Source organism: Lygodium microphyllum, chromosome 14, assembly GCF_053477565.2.
Source record: "Lygodium microphyllum isolate KBCC chromosome 14, Lygodium_microphyllum_v1.1.10, whole genome shotgun sequence".
NCBI classification, from domain to species: Eukaryota; Viridiplantae; Streptophyta; class Polypodiopsida; order Schizaeales; family Lygodiaceae; genus Lygodium; species Lygodium microphyllum.
Genome location: NC_141148.1, coordinates 89,791,070 through 89,807,868, shown reverse-complemented (window position 1 = coordinate 89,807,868; position 16,799 = coordinate 89,791,070). Strand labels below are relative to the sequence as shown.

Genomic DNA, 16,799 nt, shown 5'->3' with positions numbered 1-16,799 from the left:
ATCCAACCAAATGAAGCTGTTGAGCCTCCATAATTAAACCTTTTGTAATGAAGCATCTGAGAAGAGTGGATTTTAATATTTGGCACAAGGATATTCTCTCTCAGTTGATATTCGGTTTATCGTGTAATGCACCACAGTGCAAATGTGTGCTGGATCCTTTTGGTTAAAAGATTATATACATTTCATAATGGCATAAATGACCATTTGAAGGAATGCTGAATCATTAAGTTGCCTTCCAGGCCCAAAGCCATACCGTGCTGCATGCAGTTGATTGTCATTCAAAATTAGTTGAAAAGATGGAGGGTGAGAAACTGTATGTGGACACCACAATGACCTGGAATGGCCACATCTGTTCCTCCAAAAATATCAAAATTTCCTCCAGAGCTGTTTCAAAATATGTGGGCTTTTTAAATTGGTGTAATGTGAACTTGTCGCAGTTTGATGCCCTGTGTGTCACTGACCTACCTGACAACCACCATCCTCAAACATCCAACATCATCTACCTGCCGCTCGACAAGAACTGTCCAGGGCTGTTGCTAAGCCGCTGCCTGTTTTGCTGACATGCCACCCCTACTTCGTGTTTGCATGTCGACTATCCTCTGCCTCCCATGCAGTCCACATACCTCACGTGCAGCTTCCTCATCATCACCTCCATTTTTGACCTGTCCACACACTTAATGTGTGGTCCATATTCCTCCTGTCAAACACCATCAATGTTTTGGAATTTAAGGTTTGAAAGAGGCATTTCGCATGTGCAAAGGATTTTTTCACACATCTGGGTCTAAAAATTGCACATTGGCCTTGTAAAATGTCGGGCTTTTTAAATCCAAGTTTGTTGCCATCAAATTGAAGCCTTTGACAACAAATTGAAAGTTGACCGAGTTCTTTGCCTTCGTCATTGGACATAAGGTGATATGCAGAGTGGCATTCACTCAACATGAACACTGCAAGCAGGTGATATCCTCAACATTGGGGGGGAATTTTTGTCGTGTTAAAAATGTTAAAAATCATAATTATTTTTAACTCATATTTAAAGAAAATCATATATTACAAAAATATTATTGAAACTAGACCCTAGCCATGCACATGGATTTACTAAGACCTTTCCCTCATGTACCTCATTTTATATAACGACTAAAATTAAATGTGCTATAATGGCATATGGTGTGGGGTACTCTGCTCGAATTCTATTGCGAAACGATTTGTGCTTTTTTTTGTATTTTCTGTCTTTTAGAGTCTTAGAGGAGTTATATCTTTTAGGGGGGTTTGTAACTAGTTCCCATGGCCTTTGAGTTGAGTCCCAAGGCCATAGTTGGGTTTAGGGGTCTTGCTCATGTGCATTGTGCCTTCTTGGAGCTGTGCTGGCCTTTGATCAGCCTCTAAGACATGCACATGCATCTTTGAACCATGCCCAACTATGGGTCCTTGTGCTTGTTTGTAGAACATGCTATGTTCTAGCTCCAGTTACCAAAAAGAAGCAAGCAACAAAGACCCAAGGCTAATGACTCGCACACATGGCTTGAAACAATGACTAACAAAGAGCAACCATGTGAGTCTTAGCCTCTGAGACAGCCCCTCCACCCCTGCTCTTTAGAGTATAGAAATGGCCCTAGGATAACATGCATTGAATCTTTTTTCGATAGCATGAAATGTATATGCTTACAATCGTTCAAGTGCTTGGGCCAAGGTTAAAGAGACAAATAATAAGTAAGCATGGGCAGTGTAATAGCCTAAGCTACTTTTAGGCGGACATGAAAAGGCTAGGCTTGAGATCTCCAATATAGAAACTTGGCATCCAACTTTTGAGAAATCCATTGCAGCAATTGTTTAGGCTGCACATCAACACCCAAAGGGTAGCCCGAATGCCAGGCTCCAGCGAATATGGCCACGTGGAACTACTTCACCTTGTCACCCCAAATTGTGTAAATTTGATTGAGTGCAACTAATCAATGACGATTTGGTGGCATTAATCCAAAGGCCCAAAGCATGGTCAAGCAAGTCCCAAACGTCCAATGCTTTATGGAGTTTGTCCCTATCAAACTTGAATATCATAAACATATCATCAGCCAATGCTTGCCCAATAAATGTTGATTTTAAGAAAGGGACAAATGAGCAATTTAGGGACAAATGGGCCAATTGCTCAATCTCCACAAGATGGGACAACATAGTGAGAATCAGATGGGTAGCAAGGGCAAAAAACAAAGGGCTGAGAGGACAACCTTGTTGGACTGAGCTTGCCAGAGTAAAGGGCTAACTAACACCACTGCTCAACATACGGAGAGGTATTGCTGCTAATAATGTATATTAGATGCGATATACATAGCCCAAACCCCATGTTGTACATAAGTTCCACAAGAAAAGACCATTCCAAGTAATCAAACGTCTTCTCCAAATCTAATTGGACAAGAACCACCTCTTGGTTGGAGTGTTGCGCATAATCAATACCCATTTGGACATTTAGTATATTATGCAAAATATTCCTCCCCTTAATGAACCCATACTAATGGGGATGCACAATGAAAGGGAGGTGCTCATGAGGATGATTAGTTAGGACCTTTGAATATATCTTGTACATAGTACCCATCAAGGAAATCCAATCAATCCGATAGCTCAAACCTCTTGACACATGGTTGTCAAAGGCTTTGCTAAACAACATCCATAGCCTCATCCTCACGAATGTCAGCCTCTAAAACAACATGAATGTTTAGGGTGACCCGGTCCTTGGTCAATCCTTGGTTAAAGCATAAGATACCAAATGAGCATGGGCAACCTTATCAGAATGAGTTTGTCACAAGCCAAGGAGATCCTGAAAATATTTCCTACACATACGAACAATAGAGTGAGGGTTTGTGACCATATGACCATCAACATTTTGCAATCTCATCATGTTTTCTCAACCACGGGATGCATTAAACAACAAAAGAATCTATGGGACTGATAAGAGTGATCTTGCAAATCCTCAGTGAAGGCTTTCAGCTTGGCTTTTTGATAAGAAAGTAGTTGAAAGTGCTTAGCAAGATCAACCAATCGCATTGATAAGAAAGGCAAGAAATCATCGTCTGTAGACTCAAGCAACAAAGAATGAATTAAGGCCAACAATTCCTTTGTAGCATGCATACGCTGCCTACAAAGAGAAGCTTGGTAAATTTCTATTGCTTGGGAGTCCTTTGCACGTTTTGTATCAACTGCTCAAAAGAGGCATTGCCCAAAAAAGTTGATACAGCGTAGCCAAAGCTATGAAGATGACTGCATTGTCTTGTTTGAACCAAGCAGCAACACTTGAAGGGAAATTGTGTTTGAATCAGGTGGTAGCACTTGAAGGGAAATTGTAGTATGAAGGGAGTGAAACACAGTTCTTCGAGCTTGCTCAACAGAGGCATTGCCCAAAAAAAGTTGATACAACGTAGCCAAAGCTATGAAGATGATTGCAGTGTCTTGTCTGAATCAAGCAGCAGCACTTGAAGGGAAATTGCACTGGGAAGGGGGTGCAATGCAGTCCTCTGAGTAGTAGGCTATCGAAGTAATCACTTGAAGGTGAAGGATAGTTGTCAAGGGAGCGGAACACAATCCTGTAATGCCGTTAGGGATGAAGATGATCACTACCTATCGAGGGAGCAAAGCATGATCCTTAGATGCTAGGAAGAGGACTAGGTTGCTAAACAATGCAGTAGAATGTGGCAATAGAATGTTGTAATAGAACATAGAAGTGAGACACTGTAGTAGAACACAATAAAATGCTAGGTGGAGATAGATAGAGAAGCCACAAACGGTAATGTCCTCCTCGTAGAGTGTGAACGGCAGTGGTGGTGGAGAAAGAAGAGAATAATATGAAAGAGACTGTCAGAAGGAATGAATGTGTGGGATGGTGATATAGGCCTTGGCTATCTAGGGTGGTGCACCACTGTGTGGGCGCCCATTGATAAAGTGCCCAAAATAAGGGAGCCAATTATTTTTGGGATTGTCAATGCGAAACCCTATTTGAGGTGAAAAAACTGAAGAAGTGGTTTGTAAACATCCCATAGTATGGGAAAGTTTCAGAAACAAGGAAAACAAAATCGGGAAAAACTAGAGTTCCAGAGTTTTAGCCAAATGAATGGGGAAACGACGTTGCAGATTGTACACTAAAATAGATATGCTGTTACATGAATATGTAAATATATCAATTCTACCACAATATGTATCCAAATTTTATACCAAACTTTTGAGTCTTCATGTCATATAATCAAAATCATGATTCATTACATATGTCAAGACTCAATGATTAAGATAGTTTAACACAATTAAAACACAATTTTTAAAACTTTAAACAATAAAATAAATTATAATTTATGACTCATGAATCATCTAAAGACTAATATCAAGAACAGTGGAATCAAGATGTATAATAAGTAAAATCAAGATTCATGTAATTGTGTGATGTGAATAATTTTTCAAAAGTCTAATCGATACTGAGTACGAGTAACTATTGAGTAATAACTATTAATATCAATGAATAATCATGATATCAACATGTGCACATGATATGTGTAATGCCACTGGTGAAGTGGTAACTAGCAATTGCAATGCTAAACTGACTCGTGAGATATGATAAGTCTAGTCTCTAGAGTCCATGAGTCATGACTCGTCGGGTATTTGAGGATTCATGCACTCTCCTTATCCAACTGTGAGGACCCTTACATCCCTTGATTGGATTGATGTTGTCAGAGGGGTTTTAGTCAAAAGGTCGTATCCATTGGGGATCAAAGATAGAAGAAAGTAGAGAAAAGGAGTTAGAAGAGAAGAAAAATAATAGACAAGAGGTACACAAGATAAAGACAAAGCACAATGAATCAAAGTACTATGTATTGATAGAACGTGAGAAGATAAACAAATTCCTTGTTTGGCACTACTCAGAAGTAATCTCCAAGCATTAGATCTCCTGGAGCTTCCTTGTAGACCAAAAACGTGTATCAAAGCATTAGATCTCCTGGCACTATTCAGAAGTTGGCTCTGAAAGGGAGGTAAAATACTAGGATGCCTGGTCAAGGTACTTTCAGAACACTCCTTCTTCTTCTCCCCAGTTCGGAGTGCTGTCTATTACCTATAAACTGTGATTTTGCGTCACGCGATTTCGGCTTTCTTTTTTTATGCATGAAATCTCCCTAAACTGGCTGAAAAAGCAACTTGCTTTGTACATGTCACCCTATTCTAAAAGTTTTCTATTGCTTTTTAGGATATTTACAGTAAATAATATCCAAAATATCAAAAATAGGCTAAACTTGTCCAAAAATCTCGTATTTTGGAACTAACTATACTATGGATACTAACACTAATGACTAATATGGCATTGACTCTCTAGATTAATAAGAAAACCGAATGATGATATGCTCCAGGGTTTTTCACTACGTGTCCGCATAGCGACACGACAATGTGCCTCCAAAAAACAGATCTAGCGCCATGATAAGGTAATGCCAAATAGGAATTCCCAAAGAAGTTAAGAAATAAAAGAAGATTGAAGAAAAAAGAGGAGGAGGAGGAAAAGGAAAAGAACCCAGAAGGAGGAGGAAAGAAGAAGAAGGAAAGGAAGAAAGAAGAAAGGAAGAGAAGGAGGAGGAGGTGGAATCGAGAGTTGCGGGAGGTAATTTGCTTGAGTAAGAGGAGACAGTTGTATAGAAGACGGGTGAAATCGAAAAATGGTTTGCCCATCTGCTGTAGGGTGCCAAAACAACATCTCCCCATTTTCGTTTTGATTGGAAATGGCCATTCCATTTTGGGGGACCATAAGACGCCGTTTCGGCCTACTATGAGCCATCGAAACCACATCCACATTATGCTACACTCAAACTAGAAGGAAGAGCCAAAAAAATGAGGCAGAGGATCCATCAAGTATTATCCAACAAAAACTCAAGCTAGTTAGTAGTCCACCCAAGAGTCTAAAATCTCCTAAATCTAAATCTTCATCATCTAAGCAAAAGTAAGAAATCTAGTAGCAATATGCAACACCCCCTCTCAGGCCCCAAAAGGGATGAAGAAAGAGAAGTGAAGAGATGTAAGGAGAAAGATGTCGAGGATTTCTAAGATCCAAGATTTCCACATGAAAGATAACCTTTAGTAAGAAATAGTATACCGGATAAATTGTAGAATCCAACTCCACCTCGAGAGAGAAGCCACTAGCTCCATAAGTCCATGCTAGAAGGAATTTGAAGGCCTCATCATCAAGTCGCGGCTGAACCTCCAAGGGCACAATCTAGGTGGTACCTAAAGATCCTAGGAATCAATAGGGGAAATGACTACTGGAAGATCACCATTCCCAAAGTGTAAATGGTGGGGGAAGAGCTTCATGATGAGGAGGTACCCCCTCTGAGGTTGAGATGCAGGGGCCCCCTCTAAAGTTGAACAAAAAGTAGAAGATGTCGCCATGTAATGTTGAAGGAAGTGTCGCTGGTTGAGCCAAAGAAGGTATTTGGGTGCGAAAGATATGGAAGAACTCCCAAAAGTGGCTTGTTAAACCTGAGAAGTCGAGGGTGGGAAAAGAAGATCCTAATGCTGTGGGCAACTGTTACAATCTCTCAATGAAGCGGATTGCGGAGCTAAAGTAATGGAAGGTGTCAAACAGCCACTATCTCACGAAGGAGCAGATTGACGAGCAATCGATATCCATCACTGTCTCTTGGTGGAGGAGATTGCAGAATTGTGGATTGTTTTGGGGCCAACTGCTGAATCCTAGTAGTAGTAGAAGAAACCTTCATAGCACATGGCGATGGTCTCAAGGAGGTCGAGGTACTAGGTGATCCTCGTTTGGCTTGAAGGACTTAGTGTACATCGGATGTGTCTTATTGCCTTGAGCATAAAAATTTGAAAGTTGGTGCAAAATAAACTCTATGGCTTAGAAGTGAGTGTTGGGACGAGTGTGTGGGTAGACGCATATACTCTAGTGGTGTAGGGAGCAAAGGTCGATGTCAACAAGCATTAGTGGTGTGTCTGGTGATACCACAATAGGAGCACCCAATGATCTGTCCATCTATCTGTGGAGAAGTCATAGCACCAAAGTGTGAACCTGTTAAATGGAGCGTGGGAGGGAGAAGAAGAGAAAGGTATTTGTCGATGATGCAATGGAAATAGGGAGGAAATCGGTAGATGATGCTGAACTTGCAACTTGTCTTTGCCTTATTTGATGCAAAGGATATTCATGACTCTTTGAGTGCCTCTGGCTCTAATACCATGTCAAACCAAAGAGACAATAGGGATGTACGCCAAACACTAAGAGAGAAGAGAAACTCGGAAAACACAAAAGAACAAGATGATGAAGCACTGAATCATGCTATGTGAAGAAAAGCTGATAGGCTCCACTTTGAAGATGATTGCACTGTCCTTTTTGAATCAGGCGGCAGCACTTGGAAGGGAAATTGCACTGTGAAGGGAGCACAACACAATCCTCCGGGTAGTGGGCTATTGAAGTAATTATTGGAAGGTAAAGGACAATTGTTGAGGGAGCGACATGCAATCATTTAGTGCCGTTAAGGATGAAGAAGGTGATCACTAGCTGTCAAGGGAGCAAAGCGCAGTCCTCAGATGCCAAGAAGAGGACTAGCCTGCGAAACACAGCAATAAAACGCTGCAGTAAAACGTCGCGGTAGAATGCAACAATAGAATGCCTCATGGGGTGTGAACGGCTTTCTTCCTCTCCTATAGGGACCAGGCTGAGTAATTTTTGTGGTAGTCTCCCCTTTAGCCTTTTACAAGAGTGTTAGAAGGAATGAATGTGTGGGATGGTGGTGTGTAAAGGAGGGGAGAGGTGCCTATATATAGGCCCTAGCTGTCTAGGGTGGTGCACCACTATGTGGGCGTCCACTGATAAAGTGCCCAAAATGAGTGTGCCAACTTGTTTTATGGCTGTCAGTGCAAAACCCTATAAGAGGTGAATAAACTAAAGAAGTGGTTTCTCACAAAGGAAGCCTATCCAAAAACTGTGCAAAGGGAGCAATAGGCTGATTGAGCATCTAAAACTGCAAAATTGATCCAATACCTTCATCTCCAAAACCTCTTGCACGAAAGTATCATCTTGCATAACATACATGTGATTCAAATGACTGTGTGTCGCAATATGTTGTTCTAAATGAAAGGTAAATCCTGGACCAAATGGGCAAAGCCAAGAGTAGAGGTCATGCTTAAGAACGGGTGATGTAAAATCATCCCAAGCATTGCGTTCTGATGCATCCACAACTAAGTGCTCAAAGGTAGACTGCAAAGAAGCAACACACATTAAAATCACACATCATCAAATCCGGTCTACAAGGGACAAGTGTGCTTTCAAATGAGCCCACAAATCACAATGATGTGAGGAATCATTTTGTCCAAAGACCCATTAACCATAAAATCTCTCCATCAACCATAATTTCAATCACCAAGAAACGTCCAAATACATTAATTTTCACAAGAACTAGTTGAAATCTCTCTTGAACAATCATGAGGACATCAAAATAGTGGATTGCAGCATTCCTCGCATAAAACAATTGATATCCATGACATTCGATAGTTTTTCCTGCATCATCATGTCTCTTGTGTTCAATAGGACATAAGCCATCCCATTTATTGTCATGCAAATCACGCCACATGCCATGTTGTTTGCTACGAGAGCAAGTCCCACAAACATTCCAAGTGGCAGTCTTCATATAGTATCAAAGCAAGATGAAATTTATATTCGAGACTGATCTTGCCTCAATTTGACTTTTTCAGCCAACTTTTCAAGTACATCATCTTCCAAAAAGTCAGCTAGTATTGCAAAAGCATTTTTTGCCCTTGATGGTAAGCCTTGGAGGAAGAGGGCTTATCCTCATTTTTGGAACATGAGTGGGGATATCTACAATCCCATGGGGTGATCACTTTGTTGAGAAACCACTTCTTCAATTTACATACTAGAGTTAGGGTTTCTCACTGACAGCCCCAAAAAGAGTTGGTATCCACATTTTGGTCATTTCGTCAATGGGCGCCAACTCAGTGGTGCGCCACCCTAGACAACTCATGCCTGTAAATAGATCATCACTTCATTCATTCTTCACTTACTTCAATCATTCTTCACCTCTTCCTTCGTCATTCAATCACCATTCCCTTCTCTCTCTAGCCCTTCCATTGCCCTCACACCCCTTGCAACTGACATTGCGGTTCGTGGTTCGTGGCTGCCTACTTCATCTTCACCCTCCCGCTATCAAGCGCTAGTCTTCACCATCTTTAGGCTTGCGTTTTGGTGGTAGTTATCCTTCTCTTCAATTGGTGCATCTTCCTTATAGTTGACAATAGCACTCCTACCTTCGCGTCAGTCCTACATAGTTGGTAACATCATCCACTTCCTTCAGGCTTCACCAAATTTGTGTTTGGCTGCCTAGAGACCTCCTCCACGCCTAGTGTCACCTTCCCCAGCTTGGTGCCAACATCTTCATGCCTAGTGTCGCCCCACATTTGGCATCAAATTTTGCAGCCCTAGGTACCTGCGTTTTTGGATTAACTAGCCTTCACAGGTTGTGTTGACCTTGCGGTGGCTGTCCCTTCATTTGGTGTCATCATCCATCCCTTGGCATCAACATCTGGGCTGCTCTCCTTGTGTTTGACAGCTCTGACACACTCTAGGATTTGTGTTTGCTGCCTAGGCCATCTTCCTAGCATTTGAGGATTGTGCTTTGCTCCTTTGATTGCTAATGATCATCTTCTCGATCTTCGATGGCATCAGAGGACTACATTTCACTCTTGCTTCACCTTCTAGTGATTACTTCGATAGTCCACTGCTCGGAGGACTACATTTCACTCCCTTCACTCTGTAGATTTCCCATAGGTGCTACTGCTTGAGTCGTCGGCTTCGCCGTATCAGCTTTTCTTCTCATAGCATGATTTAGTGCATCATCACTGTATTCTTATGTTTCTGAGGTTTTCTTCTCTCTCAATGTTTGTCGTACACACTCTGTCTTTCTCCCCTCAAACTCTATTCTCTCTCTGGTTCCTTAGTCATTTTTGACATGGTATTAGAGCCTTCTTCTGTTAGTCATTTCTAACACGATATCAAAGCTAGAGGTGCTCAGTGAGCCATGAAGATCCTTCTACATTAGAGAAGGGAAAGACAGGTTGTGGGTTCGGCATCATCTACTAATTTTCCCTCTTTTGTTGCATCACCGAGAGATAGAGATACCCTTCTCTTCCTCTCCCTCCCACCCTTCCTTTTATAGGTTGGCACTCCAATGTTGTGTTCTCGACAAGCAGATGGACAAACCACTAGGTGCTCCTCTTCCTGCATCATTGGACCCTCCACCGATGCTTGCCGACAAGGATCTTTGCTTCCCACACTGCCGGAGTATATGTATTTATTCCCTGGCACTCGTCGTGCCACCTCTCCCTTTTGGGTTACAAAGTTTACTCTGCACCGACTTTTAGATTTTTCATGCTCCAAGCAGTAAGACACATCTGATGCTCAATAAGCCCTCTCGAGCACAAGGAGGATTATCAAGTGCCACAGCCTCCTCGCGATCGCCACAATGCTCTACGGAGATTGCTTCTACTTCTTCTAGGATTTCAAGAGTGCCACCTCAACAACCCACGGTTCTGCAGTCCACTCCCTCGAGAGACAGTGATTGTTGGATATCGTCTCCTTGCTAGTCGGCTCCTTCGAGAGATAGTGGCTGTTGGACACATTCCATTACTTGGCTCGGCAATCCTCTCCATTGAGAGACACCAACTATTGCTCGCCCTTGGCTCTGCATGGGCCTTATCTTTTCCCACCCTCAACCACTCAAGTTCGAGAGGCCACCTTTGGGAGTTCTTTGACATCTTTGACACCCCAGATACCTTCTTTGGCACGATTGGCAGCACTTCCTTCATCATCAAATGATTCAGAGTCTGTGATCAATGAGTTTTTAGATTCCCTATCTCTCGCAAAGGGTGATGTACTTTCTTTGCCCTCAGCGAGGGCTTCTACTTATTCTTCAGCTTCAGAGGGGAGCCCTACTTCTTCACCCTCAGAGGGAGCTTCTATTTTTTCAACTTTAGAGGGGGCCCCTCCCTCCCAACTGTTTCCGGGGCCACCTACTCATCATGAAGTTCTTTACCCGCCATTTACTCTTTGGGGATGGTTGTCTTTGAGCAGTCATTTCTCCCATTGATTCCTAGGATCTTCAGGTACCACCTAGGCCATGGCCTTGGAGGTTCAGCCACGACTTGGTGACGAGGCCTTTGAATTCCTGCCAACATGCATAGTTGATTTGAGTTGCCCGCTTCGATACTTGGGGGTACTTAACAAGGCCAATGGCTGCCATTGCATCCCTTAATAGATTCCAATGCACTGCATGAAAGTTTTCCACCTCAATCCACACGGGACATTCTTGCTTAAGCAAGCATTGGAAATCAACCATGGGTCTCCACGGCACCACATGCACCAATTCTTATCAAAGAAGAAGGGCAGCCTGCCCAAAAGGTTGTCTTGATCCTTGACTAATGTAAGCATTACCTCATAAAATCCCCTAGGGCCCACAAAAATCTCCTCTTCACAATCACACTGTAAAATGGAAGTCAACTGATGGATCCAAGGTAGCACTGAAATCTTGGTTGTGAAAAAAAGGATGACTCCACACTCATAAAAATGGAGGAGGAGCCAAGCTCTTTCTGTGTGTCAACATGAGCATCCACAATGTCCTCTTCATCACAATTCAGAATATTGCTACAATTATGTTGAGCATATTCTCCCAACAAAGACCTAGCAAATTGTAGCAAATGAGCCCAATCCAAGTCCTGGGAATCCTCAGAGGGATTAGTAGCCTGCGCATACAAGCACGGGGAGACTCAAAAGGGATAGAGCTTCAGAGATCATCATGGAATTGTCTGCATCATGTTTGCTGCATTTCACAGCTGTCTGTGTATTGGGGCATGGAGCCATCTCCTTAATACATGCCACCATTTCATCTTCCGCCTTAGAATCCAGTCCCAAGACTTCCATCATGTAATCTATGAAAGCTGTATTGAGCTCAGACATTTTCTTCCTTTTTCTTTTCGTGAAGAAGTTTAAATTAATATATAGAAATATAACTCAGGCATATTATCCCCCACCCAACCCCCCCTCCCCCCCCCCCCCCCCAAAACCTTCTTTGTGTGTGTGCATGTGCATCAGGTTGCTGCCTGCACAGAGATGTTGCCCTGCTTCAGGTCACTGCATGCAATCACTGAAGGTTGTCCCACTCCTGTTTTTGCTGCCCACATGGAGGCATTGCCCTGGTGCAAGTGCCTGCATGGACAGCACTCTGCTTGGACTGCAACCCTCTCTGCAGGTCTCTTCACCTTGCAGGTCACTGAATCACTCCACAGTCCAGTTGCTTCACCTTGGAGGTTGCTCTGCCCAGACTGCACAGATCATGGTCTTCCTACTGGTTGCTGGACTTTTCTCATCTGCAAGTATGCACAGGTTCACGCATTGGATTTCTCTGGTCTGCAAGTCTGCGCAGCAGTCTGCACAGGTTCATGCGCCTGTCTGCGGCAATTCCTCAGACCTGCATGAGGCACCGGGCTGCAATAATTCCCCTAGGGCTGTGTGACAGTAAGATGCAGAACGCATGGAAACAGATCTAGTGGACAAAAGAATTGTTGGTCGTATATCTTTTTTTTTCCCCGTAATGAGTTGATTGTTCATCTCTCTCTCTCTCTCTCTCGGGTTTTTTTCCACATAAAAGTTAATTGTATTAATTACCAACACATAATCTCAAAAGTACAGCATGAACAAGAGTACAAAGACACAATATAACCTAAAGTGCAAAGGAACTAGTTGTGGAGGGAGAATATCGGCCACCTCAATCATGTCAAGTTGTCCACCAATCCTTTTCCACCAATCCTGAGATTTGCACAAGCCCCAGATAGTATTGGCCTTAGTGACCACCAGCCAACGGTGGTTCTTAATCATAATATGCTATAATTGATTAGCCAAGGCCTTTTCTAGATGGAGAGACAATTTGCAAGGTCTTGATCCTCTCAAGGATGATCAGAAACGGGGGTAGGGAAGGGCTGTCTAGGTTGCAGTGTCATCAAAAGGCACACCCACAAGTCCCTATAACCTCGAGGGATATGAAAAAGTCTTGTGGTGGTGCGGAAAGACATCAATCCCTAGCAAGTTACCAATGCAGAAATTGAAGATAAGCCTAGGTGTGCCATGCAATTAAATTTAGGACTAGCCTCTCGCTTCCCATTCCACAAATTAGGTTGGACGTTGCTAGCAATTCCATTTGGAAAGAGTTAGTGGCCAAGCGATCCTCCACAAGGTGCAATTGGGTCTTTTGAAGAACCAACTTCCACAAGCAAACAAGTTGAACAAGCAAGAAGGAAGAGTCTAAGGAAAAGGGAGCATCCATTAGAAGTGGATGCAGCAATGGAAGTGTAGAAAATTGTTGTCACAGATTGGGTAACACGAGAGAAAATAGAAAAGAGAAACTTTGCAAAGGAAAGAAGAACACTGCACAAGAACTTAGAAAGAAAAAGATGTTTGGGAGATGGAATTCATATACCAAGACGAGAGAATATAGAAACAACATGAGTCATCAATTGTATGGACAATGGTACTAGCTTCCTCTCTCCACCGGTCCATACCATGGAAATATGCAGTGATACAATGAATGACATAAGAGGGAGCACCTGAATAAATAGGCCAGAAATATGCCATCAATATGATCAGGTTGGCCAGTAATAAATGTCTAAATCACCATGAAAATGACAAATAAAAAATGCCTAAAATATCTGATTGTGCCCAGCCTATCAAATAGCCAATCATGAATGTGGAAGTCAATCCCAACTCCAGGATTTGAAAAGCTACTAGACGTCAATCGATGCGTCAAGTCTTGCTCTAGAACCTATGCTTTTGTATATATTAATATAGACGAGGCTTACCTGTTCCACCTCTCCACCCTCTCACACCTTGGAGAGTCATGGAGGGATGACCTGCATCACCTATACTAGCAACCTGGAAGGAAGGCTCTGGTAGCCATTACTAGGCTACAAGGCTAAAGCCTAAACCTAGACCTATAGATGATGAAGACTCACCAGCAGAGTCGTTACCCTCTGTCACTTCCGCTCTTGCTCTTACAAACCTGCTAATGTATTGCAATCCTTCTAGGGATGTCCCTTCTTGACACAATAATAGCATTGAGACAACTTCTTCATCTATATGTTACCCCTCTCTGAAACTAGAACAACTAGAGCACCAAGAGATAGTATGCTCGCCGAAACTTGTATTTGAACACAACAAGTCTCCAACATATCACTCATAGATGAGTAAACAATGTCTACATGCGGCTCATCAGTATGAGAAGCCATAGGAGCCATGTTGAGGGACACACAGGGAAGATGAGTAGAGGCAAGGAAACTTCAGGGATGGAGATGTGCCAACAAAAATAGACTCACTGTAGTTTCAAGAGTTCAAGCAGGAAAGAAAGCACATAGAGAAAGGATCAACCGTAACCAAAGTGTAGCGAAAGAACAGGACAACGGATACAAAAGAACTCTCTAGAGTTGAGTAGTGGATCACAAAGAAGTTGATAAAAAAAGAAGATACTGCTGCAAAAACATATAAATCTCAACCAAGAAAGGGCAAAATACAAAGCTGGCAGCTACCACAGCCTGAAAACACTATCGCCCAGCCTTGCGTAGAATCAAAAGAGCAAGACACAGATGCTGATCAGTAAAATGCAACGTGAGCAGGCATAACAGGTCCCCTCAACCTGCAAACACAAAATGCAGATGCTGCCGGGGAAAATGCAGAGTGAAGAGAGTCAATAACAAGTCCCCAACCCTGAAACAATCATGAAAACGGTAAACATAGATGGCAGGCTGCAAAAAACAGATTACAACATCAGAAAACAGACCATTTTGGCAACAGAGAAGGTCACCCAAGCTGTAGACACGGTTGCAGCAGTCCAAAAAATCCAATCAGCATCAGAAAACTCAAAACACAGATCTGCAACAGAAAAAATCAGCACCAGCACACCTCAAATGGGCTGATCACCAGGCAGGAGCAAAGCCCAACCTAAAATTTGATATCATGACAAAAGTGGATGTAGCAATGGAAGCGTAGAAAACTGCTGTCATAGACTGTGTAACACAAGAGAAAAGAGAAAATAGAAACATTGCAAAGGAAAGAAGAACACTACACAAAAAGATGCTTTTCAAAAATGGAATCCATATACCAAGACCTTATAGAATCCATAAGCAACATGAGTCACTGACTATATGGGCATTGGCACTGGCTCCCTCTTTCCACTAGTCCCTCCTATGGAAGTACGCAAAGTGATACAATGAATGACACAAGATGAGGGAGTGCTTGAATAAATAGGCCAAAAATATGCCATCAATATGATCAGGTCAGCCAGCATTAAATGTTTGTCGGCCAGCAATAAATTCCTAAATCACTATGAAAATGAGAAATGAATAAGTACCTAAAATATCTGAGTGTGCCCAGCCTTTGGAACATGCACAGGCTCACACATGAACTAACATATCTGCTAACAACATTAGCATTAAGAACCTACCACCATGAACCTTGAATGATCGTGTTACCATGAACCAAGTTTATCAGTGGCATTTTTTTGTTTTGAAACAGATTCAAGAATTTCAATGGTCAATTTGATGAGTTACATCAACGGCAGTCTCAGTGGTTTGTTCCAGACATTGAGCTTCGTGAGTCCCTCCGCTTGAGTGTTGCTGAAGTTCTGTTGCCTGCTTACCGTTCATTCTTAAAACGGTTTGGGTAAGTGCCCTACCAACTTAAACTTCAGTATGTTTTAATCATTTTATTGGTTTTATTCTAATGGCACGCTTATGCTGAAGCTCTTTGATGGAGAGTGGTAAAAATCCCCAGAAATATGTAAGGTATAGTCCTGAAGAGCTGGAAGCCTTACTTGGAGAATTTTTTGAAGGGAAGACGAGGGCAGAGCCACGGCGCTGATCTTGTCCATCTCCCTGTACAATATATACAGTTGAACCATGTATAGTAAGGCCTGGACATTGATGAACACAGAGTATATGTGTGTAAGTACACAGGTGATTAATATGTAATGGAGCAGGAGATGCCAATCCAATTTAAGTTGTCCTTTTTTTCACCCTTGCTTCTCTGTGAAAGCTACACTGCATCTGTTACAAGGGTTGTCAAGTCAATCCCAGTAGGGAAAGGTAGTCTATGTCCGTGGAAGGGTTCCAGTGTTTTTGAGTTCTTTTGGTTTCACAAGTTTGATATGGTGCTACTGAAAGTTTGTCAGTGCACATTCACATGCACCCAAAGCTTTGCAGATAACAATGCATCTTGAGCAACATCTCTTTACATGCAAGGGCTAGAATCCTCTCTCGTAACAAGAAAGTGATGCGAGTGTTCAAATTGCCAGTATTGATGCCATAGTGATAACATTATAGCACAAATCACTTGAAAGTCTGTAATTGGCATTCAGGGATTGGAAATAGTAATTGCCATGTAAGTGATGAATTATCCCTGTAGTGTACTGAGAATGGTGATCTAGGTACATAAGTTAAATCGGTGATAAGGAACAGAACTTCAAGTAGTTTGAAAAAAGAGCTCTCAGAACAATGTAGGTTTTTTAAAAATTCCGGATATGTCAAAAATATGATTTTCATGTTACACTTTTACGTAAGGGAGAGCAATAGTTTTTGAAATTGTGATATTCAATTATCCATGAAGGAAAGTAGCAATGCTTTGTATAAAATCACACACACGCGCACACATGCGTGCACACACAGGGGAAAGGTTATTTAATGTCCTTTTAGACACCTCAAAGGCATATAGGATGAGAGATACA

General features: G+C 42.2%; 1 protein-coding gene across 2 annotated transcripts in view; it reads left to right on the top strand.

Moving 5' to 3' along the window:
- Positions 1–16,090, top strand: part of LOC148025839 (exocyst complex component EXO70A1-like) — a 71,359-nt gene extending 55,269 nt beyond the window's left edge. For both annotated transcript variants that reach the window (XM_087693099.1, XM_087693100.1), the window contains 2 exons: positions 15,593–15,739; positions 15,820–16,090. In XM_087693099.1, coding sequence (XP_087549225.1) covers positions 15,593–15,739; positions 15,820–15,937 — 265 coding nt within the window. In that variant the 3' untranslated portion in view covers positions 15,938–16,090. The remainder of the gene's footprint in view (positions 1–15,592; positions 15,740–15,819) is intronic.
- The last annotated feature ends 709 nt before the right edge of the window (positions 16,091–16,799 follow it).